Below are 20,224 nucleotides of genomic sequence, written 5' to 3'. Positions count from 1 at the left end.
CCCAGATCCAATCGCTGACAAAATCTTGTAGACTTCACCTACGCAACATCTCCAAGATACGGGCCGTTCCTAACCCCGGAAACCACTAAGCAATGTATTCACTCCCTTGTTATATCTCGCCTTGACTATTGTAACTCCCTCCTCATTTGCCTACCTCATCGTAGACTATCCCCCCTCCAGTCTATCATGAACGCTGCTGCCAGACTCATCCACCTCGCTAACCATTCCGTTTCTGCCTCCCCTCTCTGCCAATCCCTCCATTGGCTCCCAGTTGCCCAACGGATAAAATTCAAAACTCTAACAATGACATATAAAGCCATCCACAACACTGCCCCAACTTACATAACCAATCTTATCTCTAAATATCACCCAAGCCGTACACTCCGCTCCTCACAAGACCTCTTACTCTCTCTAGCTCCCTCATCTCCTCCTCCCATGCTCGTCTCCAAGACTTCTCCAGGGCATCACCCATCCTCTGGAACTCCCTACCCCAATCTATCAGATTATCACCTACTCTACTTGCCTTTTCGGCGATCACTGAAAACCTTTCTCTTCAGGGAAGCCTATCCCACCCTCTGCTAATTCTGGAATCCTCTACTCTTCCAACCACTCCATCCCCCACAGTGACTACCTACTGTACCATTCACCCCGCCCTCCTAGATTGTAAGCTCCAAGGAGTAGGACCCTCAAATCCCTCTTGTATCTTACTGTATTGTCTCCCACTATAATGTAAAGTGCTGAGCAAACTGTTGGCGCTATATAAATCCTGTATAATAATAATAGAGTGCAACCCATTCAAGAAAATGGGGCCACTCTGGAAGCACCCCACAACCGTCTGATCAAGGGGTGAAAACAGGTAGTAAAGAGGAGGAGATACAATGCCTCCTCACTGCCTGGTGATCTCTCTGAAGACCAAGGCCCTAAAGAACCTCTTACGCAGCTTAGGATTGACCCGCTTCTTGTCCACTCATTGTGTGGCCATGTGTCTTCTTTAGAGACCTCGGGGTAAATAGCTTCCTCCCAATGATACAATCTCCATTTAAAGATTTGTATATCAGGATCATAGGCACTCTTATGTCCCTCTTCTCTAGAAAGGAATGCATTTGTTTGCAATCATTCCCCATAATTAAGGTCCTCCTGGGCCAAAACAAGGTTTTTCAACCACAGTGGAAATTCAAGGGAGCAGGATGGAAATTTTTTTGCGAACAAATTTCTAACTGTGAATATGGTTTTTTTATGGAAAATTCCATTTGTTCCAAAATTGAATGTTAAAAGCAAACTGTGGAAGTGGCTTGAAGGACATCGTCAAGCCTATGTAGGTTTTATCAAATGTTCTGATTTGTTTTTTTTTTGTTCATATAAAAATCTACCATTGAATAATCAGCATTTGGTAAACCTATCAATAACAAGATATCTGATTGAACACTCCCTTTTCTGTTCTTCAGTGACCACATGAACTCCTTTGAAGTGCATACATCCTACAGAGTTGGCGGCTCTTAATTCCTAGATATCAAGTGACAAGCACAGACAAGACTCCATTTAAACAGCCCTGCTCTCCAATATAATTACCCCCCTCAGTGTCCTTCCCTTTGGAATGTGCCATTTAATATTTCACTGGGGATCAGTCACTGAGTCCTTTGTTATCCTGTCTTCTGCCTCCTAATCCTTGTTATCCTTCATTCCTTGGTATGGGTCCGCCAAAAGTGCCTGTAGCTAAAGTTGTTGGTAAACACGTCATTCCATGTCCAGGCCCTGTAGGGTAGAAGGTGCATCTCTATCGGTAGACCATAGATCCATAGATAACTGATGAGTGATGGTTTTTATTATAGTATTGAACTTTCACGGGGTTGAAATCCTTTCTTTCTTTTTTTTTTTTTTTTCATTCAGGTCTAAAGCTGGTCATACACTAGTACAATTTTGTAAGAAAAGTCTCATCAGGACATTCTTAATCTAGCCATAGATAGATTGAAGTTCAGCAGGGAGCAGCTGAATTTTGAATTATGTTTGACTACTCCCACCTGACAGAAGTCCATCTAATAACTGACTTCTGTTGAAGGACCAATGGGCAGTCACTGATCCGTGTATTCTGACGGCAGAAGAGTCACCATTCTTGGAATGCAATGGGGGAGATTTGCTAAAACTAGAACACACAGAATTTTGTGCAGCTCTGCATAGTAACCAATCAGCTTTCAGGTTTTATCATCAAAGCTTGAAGAGGTAGTAAACCACAACCTATAAAAAAAAAAAAAGCAAAAAAACCTGCATGACAAAGGCATTGCATTGCATACTAGCACACTATGTGAAACTTGCCTTAAAAGGAAGCCCTCCAGTGGCACGATGTCACTGCGGATAGGGCATCCATCTTCACCCACTCCTTCTTCTGGGTTTGTGGGCTCCTAGTGGCTTGAATGGCCGAGCCGTGATGACGTCACACCTGCGCATGGACGTGGGAGTCACTTCACGGCACACAGCTCTGAAGGGTAAATATCTTCTAAACAGTGCACGTTTAGGAGATACTTACAGTACCTACAGGTAAGTCTTATTAAGGTAGTGATGGTCTACATGTTCGAGTCGAACGTAAGTTTGACTCTAACATGGACCGTTCATGTTTTCCGTGAACACTTTCTTACCATCATTGGGGTTGATTTACTTAAACTGGAGAGTTCAAAATCTGGTGCAGCTCTGCATGGCAGCCAATCAGATTTTAGCTTCAGCTTGTTCACTTAAGCTTTAACAATATATCCTGGAAGCTGCTTGGTTTTTATGCAGAGCTGCACCAGATTTTGCACTCTCCAGTTTTAGTTAATCAAATCATTCAGTCAACTAACTTCATTGGAAAGCCCTTAAAATTTCCTCCAGACCTGCCCTTCGACTGGAATCCTAGATGTACTAAACAGGTTTCATTACATCATATATAATTTTCCCAAACAAAAGCCACATGCACAGCTATAATTTCATTCATTCGAGAAAAAATCTCCTATGCATTTTTGAAAACGAATGTCAGTCTGACCCGATGCTTTTGATGCACTGAGCGGGTGTGTTTGAGGCTCCATTCACACTTGTATGACCCTAAAGTTGCACAATTTCAGAGGGCAATCTTGGTGCAACTTTGGATGGGTTCGACTTGGATGTGACTTGTCCCTCTGCAAAGTTGGACCCACTGTTGCATGCAAAACATTCAGGTATGACTTTCACACAACTTTTGAGGGTTAACATTGAAGTCTATGGTCCTCAAGTTGCATGAGAGCTGTACCCAAGTAGTGCATGAACTATTTTGAAGTCGCTGCAAAATTAAAGTGGAGTTCTACCTGCAGAAAAAAATATCAAAGTCAGCAGCTACAAAAACTGTAGCTGCTGACTTAAAATACAGCAACTTGCCTGTCCCTCGGTCCAGCGGTGTCCTCACCACTGCTAGTTTCACCGGCTATCTTCTCTCCCTGGCACCGGCATCTTCAGTGTGGGCACCCGGCTGTGACAGCTTGTGGCTTCACAGCCGGGTGCCCACTGCGCATGCGTAAGAAGCATTGGACTTTGAGAATGGCCCCATAGTCTTCTGGGACCTGTCATGTGTCCCAGAAGACTACGGGGAGGACAATTTCCACTTCCAATCGCCTAGGCGATCGCAGTGGGAGCGGGCACCTGTCAAATTTGGGTACCCCTCCCCCCCCACTCCCCAAAGGTGCCAATCCTTAACCACTTGCCGTCCGCCTGCTGTTTATAAACGGCAGGGCGGTGGCAGTGCAGGGGCGGGTTGCCGTACATAAACGGCACCCACTTTTTCTAGCTGTGCGTGCTCCCTGGGAGCATGCAAAACCGCAATCCGGTGCCTGCTGTGTCCTCCGGACACAGTGAAACACCGATCGTCGGACGAGACCTCTGTACGAGGTCCCGATCATGTGATCACTGATTGGCCAATCAGTGATCACATGCAAAGTAGTAAGCAAGATGTCACTTGTGACATCATTGCTTACTACGTGTGAAATCTGTGAATGATCACAGAGGTCACATGGTACAAGGCTATTCACAACAGCCTTGTACCATGTGACAAGCTGTGACCAATCACAGCTCACTCAGTACTTCTCAATGACTGCAAGAATGCAGACAGAGAGAAAGAGAAATGATTGCTTTTACATCCTATATGGGTGTAAAAGCAATCAGTGTAAAAAAAAAAAAAAATCTTCATCACCCCCCACAAGTAGTACAGTGCCACCATGGTGACACTGTACTGCTAGGGTGACAGTATGTAAATAAAAAATATTAAAAAAAAGTTTTAAAATTATAATTTTTGGTTATAAACTAATTTGGATTTTTTTTTTTTACTAAAAAAATAACGGAATACATTTTGGCCAAGATTTATGATGAAATATTATTTCTTTGCAAAATTTTATTTAAAAAAACACTTTTTTTCAAAATTTGTGCACGCTTTCATTTACATAGCAAAAAAAAATAAAAATCCCAGCGGTGAATAAATACCACCAAAATAAAGCTTTATCTGTCTCAAAAAAATGGTAAAAAATTCATATGGGTACAGTATTGCATGACCGCGCAATTGTCATTCAAAGTGTGATAGTGCTGAAAGATGAAAATTGCCCTGGGCAGGAAGTGGTTAATGGGGAGTGAGGGACAAAGGCTTAAAGTAGAAGTTCCCCTTTTGTTGCACATACTGTATATGAATGGTTATCAATGGAAAACATGAGGCATGGCTTTTCATGCAACTTTTACAAGTGTGAATGTGGTCTAAGGGTTTTTTTCACACATTGCATTAACACACGTGCTTTTCATTTTTGTTGTTTTAGAGCCCATTCACACTTGTGCGACTTGGCATTACACTCTGGGGTTCATGACAAGTCGCACCCCATGTTTCCCAATGAGTACCATTCATATCTGCAACTTCAAGTTGTTGTTCCTGCACTACTTTGGTCTGACTTTTTTGCGACTTGAGGGCCATAGACTTCAATGTAAACCCTCCAAAGTCACATGAAAGTTGCACCTGAATCCTGTACGTTCAACTTGTGTGAAACTTTGTAGAGCTCAAACAATCATCCTTAGTTAAAGCCAAAGTTGCACTCATCCAAAGTCACATCAAGTTGCACTGTAAAGTCGCAATGAAAATCACGCAATTTTGTAGTTGCACAAGTGTGAATGGAGCCTTAATGCATTTTACATGTGTTACATTTGTTGGGGTTTTTTTTTTTTTGCCTTGTTTACCTTTTGATTTCCATTCCGTGTATATGTGCATTTGAACGTGTCGTGTTGAAAAGCGGTAAAGCATGCTCCTACTTTTTTTCAGTGCTGAGCAATTGCAATGCAACACAACACACTGGTGTGAACTTCATTCATAGGGAACCATTGTTTTTTGGTTGCCATGCTTTAGGAATGTGATCACAAAAGTACCCCAATGCATCTGATGTGAATGAACCCTCAGCACAGCAAAAGTGCTCAGACGTGATCAGGTCCTTAAAGCCCAACACTGACCTTGGAGTTAGGATTTACATCAGCCTGAAACTTTTACATTTCTTTCTAAAATCAGTGAAGATAGTATACGTTCTGTTTAACTATGAAGACTTTGAAGCAGATTTGCACAATTTTATTAGTAAAGTAAAAAACTGAACTTCTAGATTTACTACTGCTGATTTTTATGGTAATGCCAATATGAATTGCAGAATATTTCTACATTGTTCCAACATATCTTCAATCAGCTTTTTACAATCAGGGGAAAGGTCACCCTGCAAATGCTGAAATTTTGAGTTTCCTGGTAGGGGTCAGATATCTGCTATAATTGGAGTGTTTTCCAAGGAAACATGATATTGCTGTATTCGGGGATAAAGGTTCACACGATCGGTAAAATCTGCTGTCCAGACTGATGGGAGTTTAATATTTTATTTACTGTATTTATTTCAGGTACTTGCATAGCGCCAGGCCCGGACTGGCCATAGGGCACACTGGGTATTTGCCCGGCGGGCCAGGGCCGCATGGATAGGAGGGGAAGCCGAGCGGCACATTTATGAACCGGTCCATGCATTTCTCGGTTCTCCCTATGTGCTGCCCAGCCACCCCTCCTATCCATCTCCTGCATGCCATGGGCTCCTGTATGCTCCCCCTGTGGCCCGGCACCACCTCATCTCCTGCAGTGCTGCCGCTGGGTTCCCCCCTCCCTGCAGCTGCTGAGGGGGATCTGTCAGCATATTCTATCCCCAGTGCTGACAGTCCCCCCACCACTGATGGAAGAGGAGAGAGAAAGCTGGTTCTGCCCCTCCTCCCACCCTCTCCTCCTGTGTCTGCCCCACCCACTCTCCCCTCCAGCCTTGTGTCTTCTTTCTTTCTTTTTCTCGTTCTCTCTTTCCTTCTTTCTCTCTCTTTCCTTCTTTCTCTCTCTTTCCTTCTTTCTCTCTCTCTCTCTCTTTCCTTCTTTCATTCTTTCTCTCTCTTTCCTTCTTTCTCTCTCTTTCCTTCTCTCTCTCCCTTTCCTTCTTTCTCTCTCTTTCCTTCTTTCTCTCTTTCCTTCTTTCCCTCTTTCTCTTTCCCTCTTTCCTTCTCTCTCTCTCTTTCCTTCTTTTTCTCTCTTTCCTTCTTTCTCTCTCTCTTTCCTTCTTTTTCCTTCTTTCTCTTTCCCTCTTTCCTTCTTTCTCTCTCTTTCCCTCTTTCCTTCTTTCTCTCTCTTTCCCTCTTTCTCTCTCTTTCCCTCTTTCTCTCTTTCTCTCTCTTTCCCTCTTTCTCTCTCTTTCCTTCTTCCCTTCTTCCACAGTACCCAATCCATCTGCTGATAGTACAGAGCAATAGGAGGAACTCTGCACATGCTTTAAGTTTGTATTGCTAGAGTTTTTCTTTTCTTTGAGAGAGTGCATGTGATCAGCACAGGGCCAATCATTGCTTTCCAGACAGAGGGTCAGGGGTTATACAGCCTCATAGGACAATCGGGAGAATGAAAACTCCTCGTACAAGCTTTAACCAGTGGTCAGCTGGACACTGATAGAAGTCACAAGCCTGCTCTAACTGCTGATGGGAAAAGGTATTTAGCAGTTTATATTTACTAAAATTGCACTTCTATGTTGTGTGTACTGTGGGAGACTGGATATGGTGAATGCAGGGTCCGGGGAGACCAGATATAGTGAATGCAGGGTCCAAAGAGACCGGATATGGTGAATGCAGGGTCCGGGGAGACCGAATATGGTGAATGCAGGGTCCGGGGAGACCGGATATGGTGAATGCAGGGTCCGGGGAGACCGGATATGGTGAATGCAGGGTCCGGGGAGACCGGATATGGTAAATGCAGGGTCCAGGGAGACCAGATATAGTAAATGCAGGGTCCGGGAGACCAGATATAGTGAATGCAGGGAAATGGGAGACCAGATATAGTGAATGCAGGGTCCGGGGAGACCAGATATAGTGAATGCAGGGTCCGGGGAGACCAGATATAGTGAATGCAGGGTCCGGGGAGACCGGATATAGTGAATGCAGGGTCCGGGGAGACCGGATATAGTGAATGCAGGGACCGGGGAGACCAGATATAGTGAATGCAGGGTCCGGGGAGACCAGATATAGTGAATGCAGGGTCCGGGAAGACCAGATATAGTGAATGCAGGGTCCTGGGTTTAGTAAAAAAAATACAGAAGGTAAAGTTGATGGAATTTAACTGAGTTGCAGCATTTCGTGGATAACATTTGATTTTCACTGATTAGCTTTATTTGATCGAATTGTTTCAGTTGCTGCTTGAACATTTTCTTCCCTTGTGCTTTTTTTTTGCAGGTTACAATGACCTACCCAGTGAGCACCCAGCCTCAGATGGTGCAGCTAATCAGCACATCATCGACAACCAGCAGCTGGAATTCTGACGTCTTTGATTGCTGTGATGACTGCGGAGTCTGTAAGTATGAATTTATTGTTAAACAGATTTGGGTAATGTTATTTTACTGTTTTTTTACTTTTTTTTAAACTGATGTTTTAAATCTGTTTTTTTACTACTTATATACAGTAAATACACTATATTGCCAAAAGTATTGTTCCGCCGGCCTTTACACGCACATGAACTATAATGGGATCCCAGTCTTAGTCCGTAGGGTTCGATATTGAGTTGGCCCCGCCCTTTACAGCTATAACAGCTTCAACTCTTCTGGGAAGGCCGTCCACAAGGTTTAGGAGGGTGTCTATGGGAAGGTTTGACCATTCTTCCAGAAGTACATTTGTCAGGTCAGGCACTGATGTCGGGGGAGGAGGCCTGGCTCGCAGTCTCCGCTCTAATTCATCCCAAAGGTGTTCTATCGGGTTGAGGTCAGGTCCCTGTGCAGGCCAGTCAAGTTCCTCCACCCCAAACTCGCTCATCCATGTCTTTATGGACCTTGCTTTGTGCACTGGTGTGCAGTCATGTTGGAACAGGAAGGAGCCATCCCCAAACTGTTCCCACAAAGTTGGGAACGTGAAATTGTCCAAAATGTCTTGGTATGCTGACGCCTTAAGAGTTCCCTTCACTGGAACTAGGGGGCCAAGCCCAACCCCTGAAAAAACAACCCCACACCATAATCCCCCTCCACCAAACTTTACACTTGGCACAATGCAGTCAGGCAAGTAACGTTCTCCTGGCATCCTCCAAATCCAGACATGTCCATCAGATTGCCAGACAGAGAAACATGATTCATCATTCCAGAGAGAGCGTCTCCACTGCTCTAGAGTCCAGTGGCGGCATGCTTTACACCACTGCATCTGATACTTTGCATTGCACTTGGTGATGTAAGGCTTGGATGCAGCTGCTCGGCCATGGAAACCCATTCCATGAAGCTCTCTACATACTTTTGTTGTGCTAATCTGAAGGCCACACCAAGTTTGAGGGTCTTTAGCTATTGACTCTACAGACAGTTGGCGACTTCTGCGCACTGTGCACTTCAGAATGCGCTGACCCCGCTCTGTCATTTTACGTGGCCTACCACTTGGTGGCTGAGTTCCTGTTCCCAATTGCTTCCACTTTGTTATAATCCCACTAACAGTTGAGTGTGGAATATTTAGTAGCCAGGAAATGTCACGGATGGACTTATTGCACAGGTGACAACCTATCACGGGACCACGCTTGGAGTCACTGAGTTCCTGAGAGCGACCCATTCTTTCACCAATGTTTGTAGAAGCAGCCTGCATGCCTAGGAGCTTGATTTTATACACCTGTGTCCATGGAGGTGGTTGGAACATTAGAACCCAATAATTTGGAGGGCTGGCCCAATACTTTTGGCACTATAGTGTATATACATACACTCACCAGCCCCTTTATTAGGTCCACCTGTTCAATTGCTTGGTAACACAAATTGCTAATCAGCCAATCACATGGCAGCAACTCAATGTATTTAGGCATCTAGATGTGGTGAAGATGACTTGAAGTTCAAACTGAGCATCAGAATGGGGAAGAAAGGGGATTTAAATTACTTTGAACGTGTTATGGTTGTTGGTGTCAGACGGGCTGGTCTGAGTATTTTAGAAACTGCTGATCTACTGGGATTATCCCACACTATCTCTAGGGTTTACAGAGAATGGTCTGAAAAAAAAGAAAATGCCCAGTGAGCGGCAGTTGTGTGGACGAAAATGCCTTGTTGAGGTCAGAGGAGAACAGGCATTTGATTTCAGATGCGACATTCAGATGGTAGGGTCAGAATTTGCCGCAAACATGAAAGCATGGCTCCATCCTGCCTGTATCAGCGGTTCAGGCTGGTGGTGGTGGTGTAATGGTGTGGGGGATTTTTTCTTGGCACTAGAAGGTTGTACCAGGGGTGGACTGACCATTTGGAAACTCTGGCACTGCCCAGGGTCAGTAGGGGGCCCCATGAGATGCCCCTGGTACCTTTTTTTTTTTTTTCATAGGCTTTTTTGAGTTTGGGCAAGGACACAGGGGCCCCATGATCCCCTATTGCCCTGGGGCCCTATGAGTTGTCAGTCCACCCCTGGGTTGTACCTAATAAAGTGGCTCGTGTGTATCTTTACCTGGTCTTTCTTCTGGGTTCACTAGTTGCGGCCATCTGATTGGCCGGGCTGTGATGTCGTCACTCCCGTGCATGCGTGAAGGGAGTTTCGACCACAGCACAACAGTGCGCATGCCCTGGTGACAGCGCTTCTAAAGTAGATATCTCCTAAACAGTGCACATTTAGAAGCTATTTACAGTACCTACAGGTAAGCCTTACTAACTGCTTCCCGACCGCCCTATAGCAGAAACACTGCTACAGGGCTGCACGGGTGCACAAAATCACGTGATTTTGCAGTTTCGGGGGGGGGGGGGCATGCTTCCTACCTGCACCACGATTTGTGGCCGCGGCTATCAATCACCGGGTCCTGGCCACTGATTACTTGCCGGCGCCCGGTGATTGCCCAGCATCTCTGGAACCATTTGTTAACAAAACAGTTCTCCTCCCTGTCAGCTCATCAGCGCCCCATAGTAAAACACTCCGAGCACACAGTTAACCCTTTGATCGCCCCTAATCTTAACCCCTTCCTGCCCAGTGCCATAAGTACAGTGTCAGTGTTTGGGGGGGTTTTTTGATCACTGTATTGGTATCACTTGGGATGCCAGTGACACCAAGTCAGTTCCCTCTAGTGTCAGAATGCCCGCAGCAGTCCCGCTATAAATCGCTGATCGCCGCCATTACTAGTAAAAATTAAAAATTCCAGTGTATATACCACCTTTTGTAAACGCTATAACTTTCACGTAAACCAATTAATTTACACATATTGGGCATTTTTTTTTTAGCAAAGACATGTAGCAGAATACATTTTGGTCTAAATTTATGAGGAAATTTTTATTTTTTTTACTGGACATGTTTAATAGACAAAAATATTGGGGTTTTTTTTAATAATTGTCGGTCTTTGTTTATAGCGCAAAAAAAAAAAAAAAAAAAAGCTCAATTCGTGGGGGGAAAAAAAAGGACGTAAATTTCATTTGGGTGCAGCATTGCATGACCGGGCAATTGTCAGTTGAAATAACGCAGCACCGTAACGCAAAAAATGGCCTGGTCAGGAAGGGGGGTAAATCCTCTGGAGGGCGAGGGGTTAATGGCTTACCTGTAGGTAATATATGAAAAAAGTTGTTTACTTCCACTTTAATATAGGATATACCCATGACACCAGTGTCACAGAAAAATATTGGTTTTCTACAGAGAAAGCTGTTTTCTTTCAGACTGTCTCTGTTGGATTGAAACAAAATAGAAAGGAAGGGAGAAGAAAGGGAGAAGTCACTGTTGTAATTTTATTTATTTCAGGTACTTGTATAATGCTGTCAATTTACACAGTTCTTTACATATATGTTGTACATTCACATCAGTCCCTAACCCTCAAGGGGCGTACAATCTAAGGTCCCTAACTCGCATTCATACATACACATACTAGGGACAATTTAGACAGGATCGAATTCACCTACCAGCATGTCTTTGGAGTGTGGGAGGAAACCGGAGTACCCGGAGGAAACACACGCAGGCACAGGGAGAACTTGCAAACTCCAGGCAGGTAGTGCCATGGTTGGGATTTGAACCGACAATCCTAGTAAAGCCAGGCGGAAGTGCTAACCATTTAGCCTCTGTGTAATGGATCGGAGTTACCTCCTTTCCTGGTGACACAAGGATATAAAATAATGAGATATCTTTCTGATTATAAAAAAGGCAGCAGCAAAAACAAATCTATTTACTTTTTAATGGAGACATTAGAACATTTGTCAGGGTTTTATTGCTCTCAATGACACCCACACCCTTCTCATTTCTTGTCTTGGTGTCATCAGGATGGGTTTTGAAAGGAAATATCTCAAATAAACACACCGACAGCAATAAAAAATTTTATCTAACTTCAAACTCTTGCATAATATTTTAACAAAGCAATTAAGAAACCGTGTGAGAGCCTAGAGCGCCACCTATTGTCTAAAAAAATGAAATGCATAATATCACATTTAGGTTCCATGTACACGGGACGTTTGGAAAACACTTCTGAATGATGGAAACTGACTGCTGGAAAACATAGGTTAAAAAATGTCGGTTTAGCTGCGTTTGCATACCAGTTTATGCGCATTTATGAGCATTTGCGTTTAGAAGCGTTTTTTTAAGAACCTCAGGAGAGGTTAACTATTTCAGACATTTGAGAGGAATAGAGAGAGCAGAAGCAGAGGGAGCAGTATGTGTTGAGATTAGCTGTCTTTTTTTTTTTTGTGGTGTTTGGATATGTTCCAGTTCAATTCTGTGCAGAAATTATTGCAGCAGTGTCTAACATTCATGCAAAACCTCAAAGTATGGTGTACCGGGTCCATTTGAGTACCGGGAAAACGCTTTGCATGCATTTTTCATGATGAAAAAAGGCTCTGGACAGCATCTGGAAATGAAAGAGTTAAAATAAATTTTCCAAACGCTTATAAGCGTGGTTAGCCGCGTTTACAAGCATTCGGCGTTTGAAACGCTGATAAAATCTACTCCTGAACACAAGTTTGGTGCGTTCAAAAAAACGACTGTAAACTCAACTGCCTGTAAACGACTGTAAATGACTATGTGTACATGGACACATAGGAAAACATTAGGGAGAGTTCAGGGGCTGCTGAAAAAAAACGCAGAACAGCTCCTGAACGTCAGTTTATCAGCTGCAGTGTACATGGAGTCTTAGATTTTCAGAAACAAAAAATGCTCAGAAGGCTTTCAAAGGTTTTAAGGCCCCCCAAGTACAAGGTTCACATCAATACAAAATGACAAGCTATAATACTATAACTCGGGGGCGGACTGACCATTTGGAAACTCTGCACTGCCCGAGGGCCTGAGGTCAGTAGGGGGCCCCATGAGATGCCCCTGGTACTTTTTTTTTTTTTTGAGTTTGGGAAAGGACACAGGGGCCCCATGATCCCCTATTGCCCGGGGGCCCCATGAGTTGTCAGTCCACCCCTGCTATGACTATAATATAATCTATATATAACTAAGTTATAACCACAATACTATAAAACTGTGAGATAATATTCTTCTAAAAAACAAATGGAGGAATCTGTAGAAATCCGGAACAATAAGAAGCATGGCTAGTGCTGAGATGGTGTGGTTGTTGGCTTTTTATGGAGTGGTTATTTTTTCCATAATGCAGTACTAACAATGAGTACTGGTCCGTCCAGCAGGCACAGTTAGGATATTGTCTAGAGCGCGGGTGTCAAACTGGCGGTCCTCCAGCTGTTGCCAAACTACAAGTCCCATGAGGCATTGCAAGGCTGAAACTTACAAGCATGACTCCCAAAGGCAGAGGCATGATGGGACTTGTAGTTTCGCAACAGCTGGAGGGCCGCCAGTTTGACACCCCTGGTCTAGAGCATTGTCTCCTAATGCTGACCATACACTAGTGGAATTATTCCAGAAATTTTCATTTTCAGAATTTTTTTTATTTTTTTTTTATTTCCTATAGCTTAGTGGACTCAAATCAATTTTTGACTGTACTGTAGTAATGAGAAAATTTGAAGGGAAGGGGGTGGAATGTTTTCCCCAATGAAAAAACTTCTGGAAACTTGGTTTTTGTTTGGGACAAACTGTACATATTGTAATTTGCATGTTCTGGACACAATAGAAACATGTTTAATACACCTATTCACTCAAGAAGCAGGTCTGAAGAAAAAAAGGGTTTTTGAATGAAGTTAGTTGAAGGTGACGAGATTAAAATCTCAGAATTTCTGTAGGAACATTCAGAATGTAATGTATGGCCAGCATAAAGTTGATATGAGTGAGGCTGTATTCACACTTGAACGTTTTGTAGCTTGAAGCTTCAAAAACGCTCAAACTTAAAAAAACAATTGTTCTCTATGGTGCCTGTTCGCGCGATCAGGTGTTTGAGCTTTTCTGGAGCTTCAAGCTACAAAACGTTCAAGTGTGAATGCAACCTTAGGATTCTTACCTTTTTTGAAGTTTGTTGAGTGACTGCAGGATCTGTATCACCATCCTGATTCCCCATTGGCTACAAAGGAAAAAATGGGGTTTAGTGCCAGGGGTGGTGTTTGGATACCAGAAGGGTTTCCTCAACAAAAACAAAATATATCAACATGTACAAGGTATCTTCCAATCCCTACTTCAGGCAAAGTATGTAAAGACCGGAATAGATGCCTGCTAAACTCTATATTCCAAGAGGTATCAAATCATTAGTAAGACCTCATCTGGAATATGCAGTTCAGTTTTGGGCACCAATTCACAAAAAGAACATTGGGGAACTGGAGAAAGTACAGAGAAGGGCAACCAAACTGATAAGAGGCATGAAGGAGCTCAGCTATGAGGAAAGATTAGAGGAACTGAATGTATTCTCTCTTGAGAAGAGGAGATTAAGGGGGGATATGATCTTAATGTATAATACATAAGGGGGGATATGATCTCCATGTATAATACATAAGGGGGGATATGATCTCCATGTATAATACATAAGGGGGGATATGATCACCATGTATAATACATAAGGGGGGATATGATCACCATGTATAATACATAAGGGGGGATATGATCTCCGTGTATAATACATAAGGGGGGATATGATCTCCGTGTATAATACATAAGGGGGGATATGATCTCCGTGTATAATACATAAGGGGGGATATGATCTCCATGTATAATACAAAAGGGGGGATATGATCTCCGTGTATAATACATAGGGGGGATATGATCTCCATGTATAATACATAAGGGGGGATATGATCTCCATGTATAATACATAAGGGGGGATATGATCTCCGTGTATAATACATAAGGGGGATATGATCTCCATGTATAATACATAAGGGGGGATATGATCTCCGTGTATAATACATAAGGGGGGATATGATCTCCATGTATAATACATAAGGGGGATATGATCTCCATGTATAATACATAAGGGGGGATGTGATCTCCATGTATAATACATAAGGGGGGGGGATATGATCTCCATGTATAATACATAAGGGGGGGGGGAAATGATCTCCATGTATAATACATAAAGGGGGGGATATGATCTCCATGTATAATACATAAGTGGGGGATATGATCTCCATGTATAATACATAAGGGGGATATGATCTCCATGTATAATACATAAGGGGGGGGATGTGATCTCCATGTATAATACATAAGGGGGGATGTGATCTCCATGTATAATACATAAGGGGGATGTGATCTCCATGTATAATACATAAGGGGGATATGATCTCCATGTATAATACATAAGGGGGGATATGATCTCCATGTATAATACATAAGGGGGGGATATGATCACCATGTATAATACATAAGGGGGGATATGATCTCCATGTATAATACATAAGGGGGGATATGATCACCATGTATAATACATAAGGGGGGATATGATCTCCATGTATAATACATAAGGGGGATATGATCTCCATGTATAATACATAAGGGGGATATGATCTCCATGTATAATACATAAGGGGGGATATGATCTCCATGTATATTACATAAGGGGGATATGATCACCATGTATAATACATAAGGGGGGATATGATCTCCATGTATATTACATAAGGGGGATATGATCACCATGTATAATACATAAGGGGGGATATGATCTCCATGTATATTACATAAGGGGATATGATCTCCATGTATAATACATAAGGGGGATGTGATCTCCTTGTATAATACATAAGGGGGGATATGATCTCCATGTATAATACATAAGGGGGGATATGATCTCCATGTATAATACATAAGGGGGGGGGATATGATCTCCATGTATAAATACATCAGTGGTTCATATAGTGAACTCGGTGTAGAGTTATTCACCCTGAGATCATCACAGAGGACAAGGGGGCGCTCTTTATGTCTGGAGGAAATGAAATTTAATCTCCAAACAAGGAAAGGTTTCTTCACAGTAAGAGCTGTGAAAATGTGGAATAGACTCCCTCAAGAGTCTGGCCAGGTCAGTAGATTGCTTTAAAAAAGTCCTGGATTATTTCTTGGATACACAGAATATAACTGGATACTAACATTTATAAGTAAAGTTGATCCAGGAAATATCCGATTGCCTCTCGTTGGATCAGGAAGGATTTTTTTCCCTGCAGGAGCAAATTGGATCATGCTTTGCTGGGTTTTTTTGCCTTCCTCTGGATCAACTGTGGGTATAGGATTAGAACTTTTTTTTTTTTTTATGGTTGAGCCGGATGGACTGTGGTCTTTTTTCAGCCAGACTAACTATGTATTCATTGAGGATAGACTTTTTCCATTTGGTGTGGCTTTCTAGCTATCCTTAACCCCATTGTGTTCTTTTATCCCTCTCAGGTCTATGTGGAGCATTCTTCCCCCTATGCTTAGCTTGTAAAGTGGCCTCAGATTACGGCGAATGCTGCTGCTTGCCCGTGATTGGTGGTGCCGTGCTTGCCATGCGCACAGGTCTCAGGGAACGGCATCGTATCCCGGTAAGAATTTTGTTATTACATAACCTTTGGCTGATTTTTGTAACTGGAACATGTATTTGATTTCGGCTACTGAAGCCACACAAGTTCACTTTCTGGGCCCTTTACTCTAAAGCCAGCCAAAGACAATTGGATTTTCCCATGGTTGCAGGAAAGAAAATCACTCCATTCCCCCATCAACATGGTCAGAATCCCTCCCGTGGAGCTATAGTGTTCTCCTGGCAAGGGGGAGGCATGGGGAGCCTTCCCTGCTAGGAGAACACAGTGATTATTGCTAGAGGCTATAGCCACTGGGAATAATCACATGCAAAATCAGACTGGCTGGTTGTACCCAAGTCATATAACAATCGAATTGGGTAAAATCAGCCTGCCCATAGATGCTGAAGTGGCTGAGATTTGAACTATCTATGGCTGGCTTATGTATCAGTAATTCATGTCCTCTTCATTCTTTTCAGTACTGTGCAATGTTTTCCAGCTTCTGAAGATGATGTATTTATATTCCAAGGTTACCAATGTTAGTTGTGGCACTATATAATATTTTATAACTAGAAAAGCTACAATTTCTGGGGAAATTGTGTGAAGTGTTCTTGCCTCCCCAGTACTCTGCAACTGGAGTGGGCGGAGTAACTGGGTGGAGTGGGCGGAGTAACTGGGTGGAGTGTTTGGAGTGAGTAAAGATAGTAAACATTACACTAACCAATTGATTGATCAAATTTAAAAAGTGCACATGGCAAGCTTGATAGAGTGAGAAATGCATTTCAACTTTTAATTATTTATATAGCACATTTAATTGCAATGTTGTTGCCGAAAGTGCTTCACAGTTACATTAAAACATACATTTATAAAAAAACATTAGCAGCATTATCACCTCAAATACTCTCTACTGTAGAAAACTTATTTCCAAACCTTTAACCAGAAGCCGATCAAACGTCACGAATTCAAAATTAGAAAAGAATGAATATAGCTGTGTTCTGAAATTTAAATTTTTAATTGATTTGAAAATAACAAATATATAAAACGAACCCAAATATACTAAATGAATTCCAACAACAAATCATTTTAACACAACGAATATGATGAAATGAAATTATTAACGTAACGTGCGAATCCAAAAACAAATGAAACAAAATTTTACATCATGCACATCTCTATTATACACTGATGAATAGTTGCTGAATAGTTCATATCCTATAAACATTTGTAAAGACAACAGATATTTTTAAAATATATGGCATTACCCAAAATGTAAATAAACCGCCGCTTAAACATGCCCCATCTCTAATGCAGGCCATAGATGGGTTGTTTATCGGCCAAATTTTTGTCCGCACGGAAAATCGCCCGATATTCACGCCGTTAGTGGGGCCAGTCCATTGGCCGTTTTTCGCAGATCTTCTCGTTTAGTTTTATCGGTCATGCTGGAAAATCTGCAAAAAAACGTCCGTTTTTGTGGACATGGGTGGCAGCATCGGCAACAGGGCCGACTGATTTTTTGTTTATGGGCCGAAAATTCAGCCGATAAACGGCCCGTCTATGGCCTGCCTAACTTTCCTTTTATCTTCCTGTAGCAAGGACCAGTTTTTATTACCCCCAGCGACACCATAGCACCCATGTGAAATACATACTGTACACACAGAAAAAAATAAAAATCAGCAGCTAAAGTTCATTGCAGCTGCTGACGTTCCCTTTAAATGTTGTGTTTGGTCCAACCCTCTTCCTCCACCCTAGCCCCCCATTGATCAGTTAAGCTGGCCATTGGCAATTCATTTTTTTTTTCTTATTAGCCTGTTGGTTGATTGCAGGGTTAAATCAGGCAGTGACCCGGTATTATACGCCTCTTAACTGATTGTCAAATGCCCTCTGAAAAGCGCCCTTCAACCCAATGTATGTATGTACTTGTTCAATTGTATCCTGCTCTGGGCAATTCTGTAGGCCAGCTCTCTGGGCACCATGGCTGATTAGGTTAAAAGCCTTTTCCATAGGTAGGTCACGTTCCTCAACCCTCCTCAATTGTTCAGGCTTGTGGCTGGTATACAGAGGCAATTTGTACTCCCATACTAGGGCCAATTTACCTAGCAGCATGTCGTGTGCAAGAAGAAACTGGAGTACCTGGGAGGAAACCCACACGAAGACCCGGGAACATACAAACACATGCAGATAGTCACCTGGTCAAGATTCAAACCAAGGATGCCCACGCTGCAAGGCCTAAGTGCTGACCAATAATCCATTGTGTTGCCCTAAACAACCCAATATCTGGTTGCAAAGACAAGACAAAGGGATTATTGGGCAGACAGGAGCCATTTGCCTTTATAGCCAGTGTGTAGCATGTGAGAAGTTGACCCTGTGCTCTCGCCAGTCCTGTTTTTAATTAGTTCTCTGTCCTCTGAGCCTTGTTTTCTTTCTTGTTATTGCATTTTCTCTTTGAAGCTGTCTGCAGAGGGACTTGGGAAACGTTGCCCTAGGGCCTCAAATTCTTGATTTCCTCAATATGAATTCCAGAGCACTCTCACTTTACTTCCCTTCATAGAGAAGTAGGATTAAGTGTCAACCAGGTTATGAGCAGCTGGATTTTACTTTGCTGTTCATATCCTATTTGGTGTGATGGTGTTCCTCTTTCTGATGTAATCTGTAGAAACCGGAGGTTACGTCTGTTAATGAATGATAAAACACATATGGAACCTTTCCAAAGCTATGCTCCTTCGACCCGTGGAGGACACTTGATACTTCAGATTTACAGTCTCATGGGTTCAAAACTGAGCTCCAGGCAAACCGCTTGCAGCACTGGGGTTCCTAGTTTGAATGCTAGTCGGAATACTATCGGCATGGAAACAATTCAACCAAAGATGCCGCGCAACCCACAAACTTTCACTATAGAAGAATAATAAAGTCCAAAGTAGTATCTGTCTCCAAATTATCCACATACATCGATATCTTCTAGAGATGATCACCAATGCTACTCATGCATACACCTCCCTTGAACAATATATGCCCAGGGCTGTGGATAAGGGGGTACCACCAGTCCTTCTGTACGGGGCCCAAGCCAGCAGGGGGTCCAGGCAGCTGGGTGAATCGGATGTGGGCAGGGAGGGTGATTAGCACAGTAAGGGGGCCAATTATTGAAATTGATACTCTGTATGGCTTTCTGCAGCATCTGAAAGCTGGATTCTTCTCCTCTCCCTCCTTCTGGTTTTCAGCTGCTGCAGAGAGAGCCATACAGGGGATCAGTTCCAGTAATTGCCCCCCACCCACCACGCCGATCACCCTCCTTGTGCACATTTGATTCACCCAGCTGCCTGGGCCCCCACAGTGCCGGCTTCCCTTCTCTCCTTCCAGCTGCACGCTAACAATAGGTTCCTTCAGGATGGAGAGTGGGGGAACGGTCCAATAAATATGTCACATTAACCAGCCCCTTCCTCTCATTAATGAACACAATGAATGATCATTACTGATCACTCACTGTGTTCATTCACAACCGAAGCATAGTAAACTGAGTTGTTTGTTTTGTTTTTTTTAAGGGGGCACTGTCAGGTTGGCTGTACGGAGCACTGTGGTTTCTAATAGCAGTCCTGTATATGCCCACCTCCAGACTAGAACTTCAAAACTTACCTTTTTGTGGAGTGGCTCCGGTGTCACCACGTGCAATAGGTGTCATGCGGTGCGCACCCGCCTACGGACGCCACTTCCTTCACTGGAATTCACCGACTGTTCCTTTTGGCCTGTGTGTTGCGGAGAGTCGACATGATTATGCTCATGGAACGTATCCACTATACACTGCTAGATGGGATGCACTTGTTCAACAGAAAATGGGATGGTTGGAACACACATTGGCATTTATTGTCTGACTGATGGTCTATCATGGTTCGATA

The 20,224-nt window shown here is 43.1% G+C and overlaps 1 protein-coding gene across 1 annotated transcript in view; it reads left to right on the top strand.

Annotated features, from left to right (window-relative positions):
- LOC149454592 (cornifelin homolog B-like) overlaps window positions 1–20,224 on the top strand; it is a 42,175-nt gene that overhangs the window by 15,758 nt on the left and 6,193 nt on the right. The window contains exons 2-3 of the mRNA XM_089687376.1: window positions 7,747–7,864; window positions 16,228–16,364. Coding sequence (XP_089543502.1) covers window positions 7,747–7,864; window positions 16,228–16,364 — 255 coding nt within the window. The remainder of the gene's footprint in view (window positions 1–7,746; window positions 7,865–16,227; window positions 16,365–20,224) is intronic.

The sequence above is a fragment of the Staurois parvus genome, unplaced genomic scaffold, assembly GCF_062004578.1.
Source record: "Staurois parvus isolate SC_StPar_1 unplaced genomic scaffold, SC_StPar_1.0 ptg000423l, whole genome shotgun sequence".
Lineage (NCBI taxonomy): Eukaryota > Metazoa > Chordata > Amphibia > Anura > Ranidae > Staurois > Staurois parvus.
The sequence above is the reverse complement of the archived record's forward strand: the minus strand, read 5'-3'. Positions and strand labels throughout refer to the sequence as shown.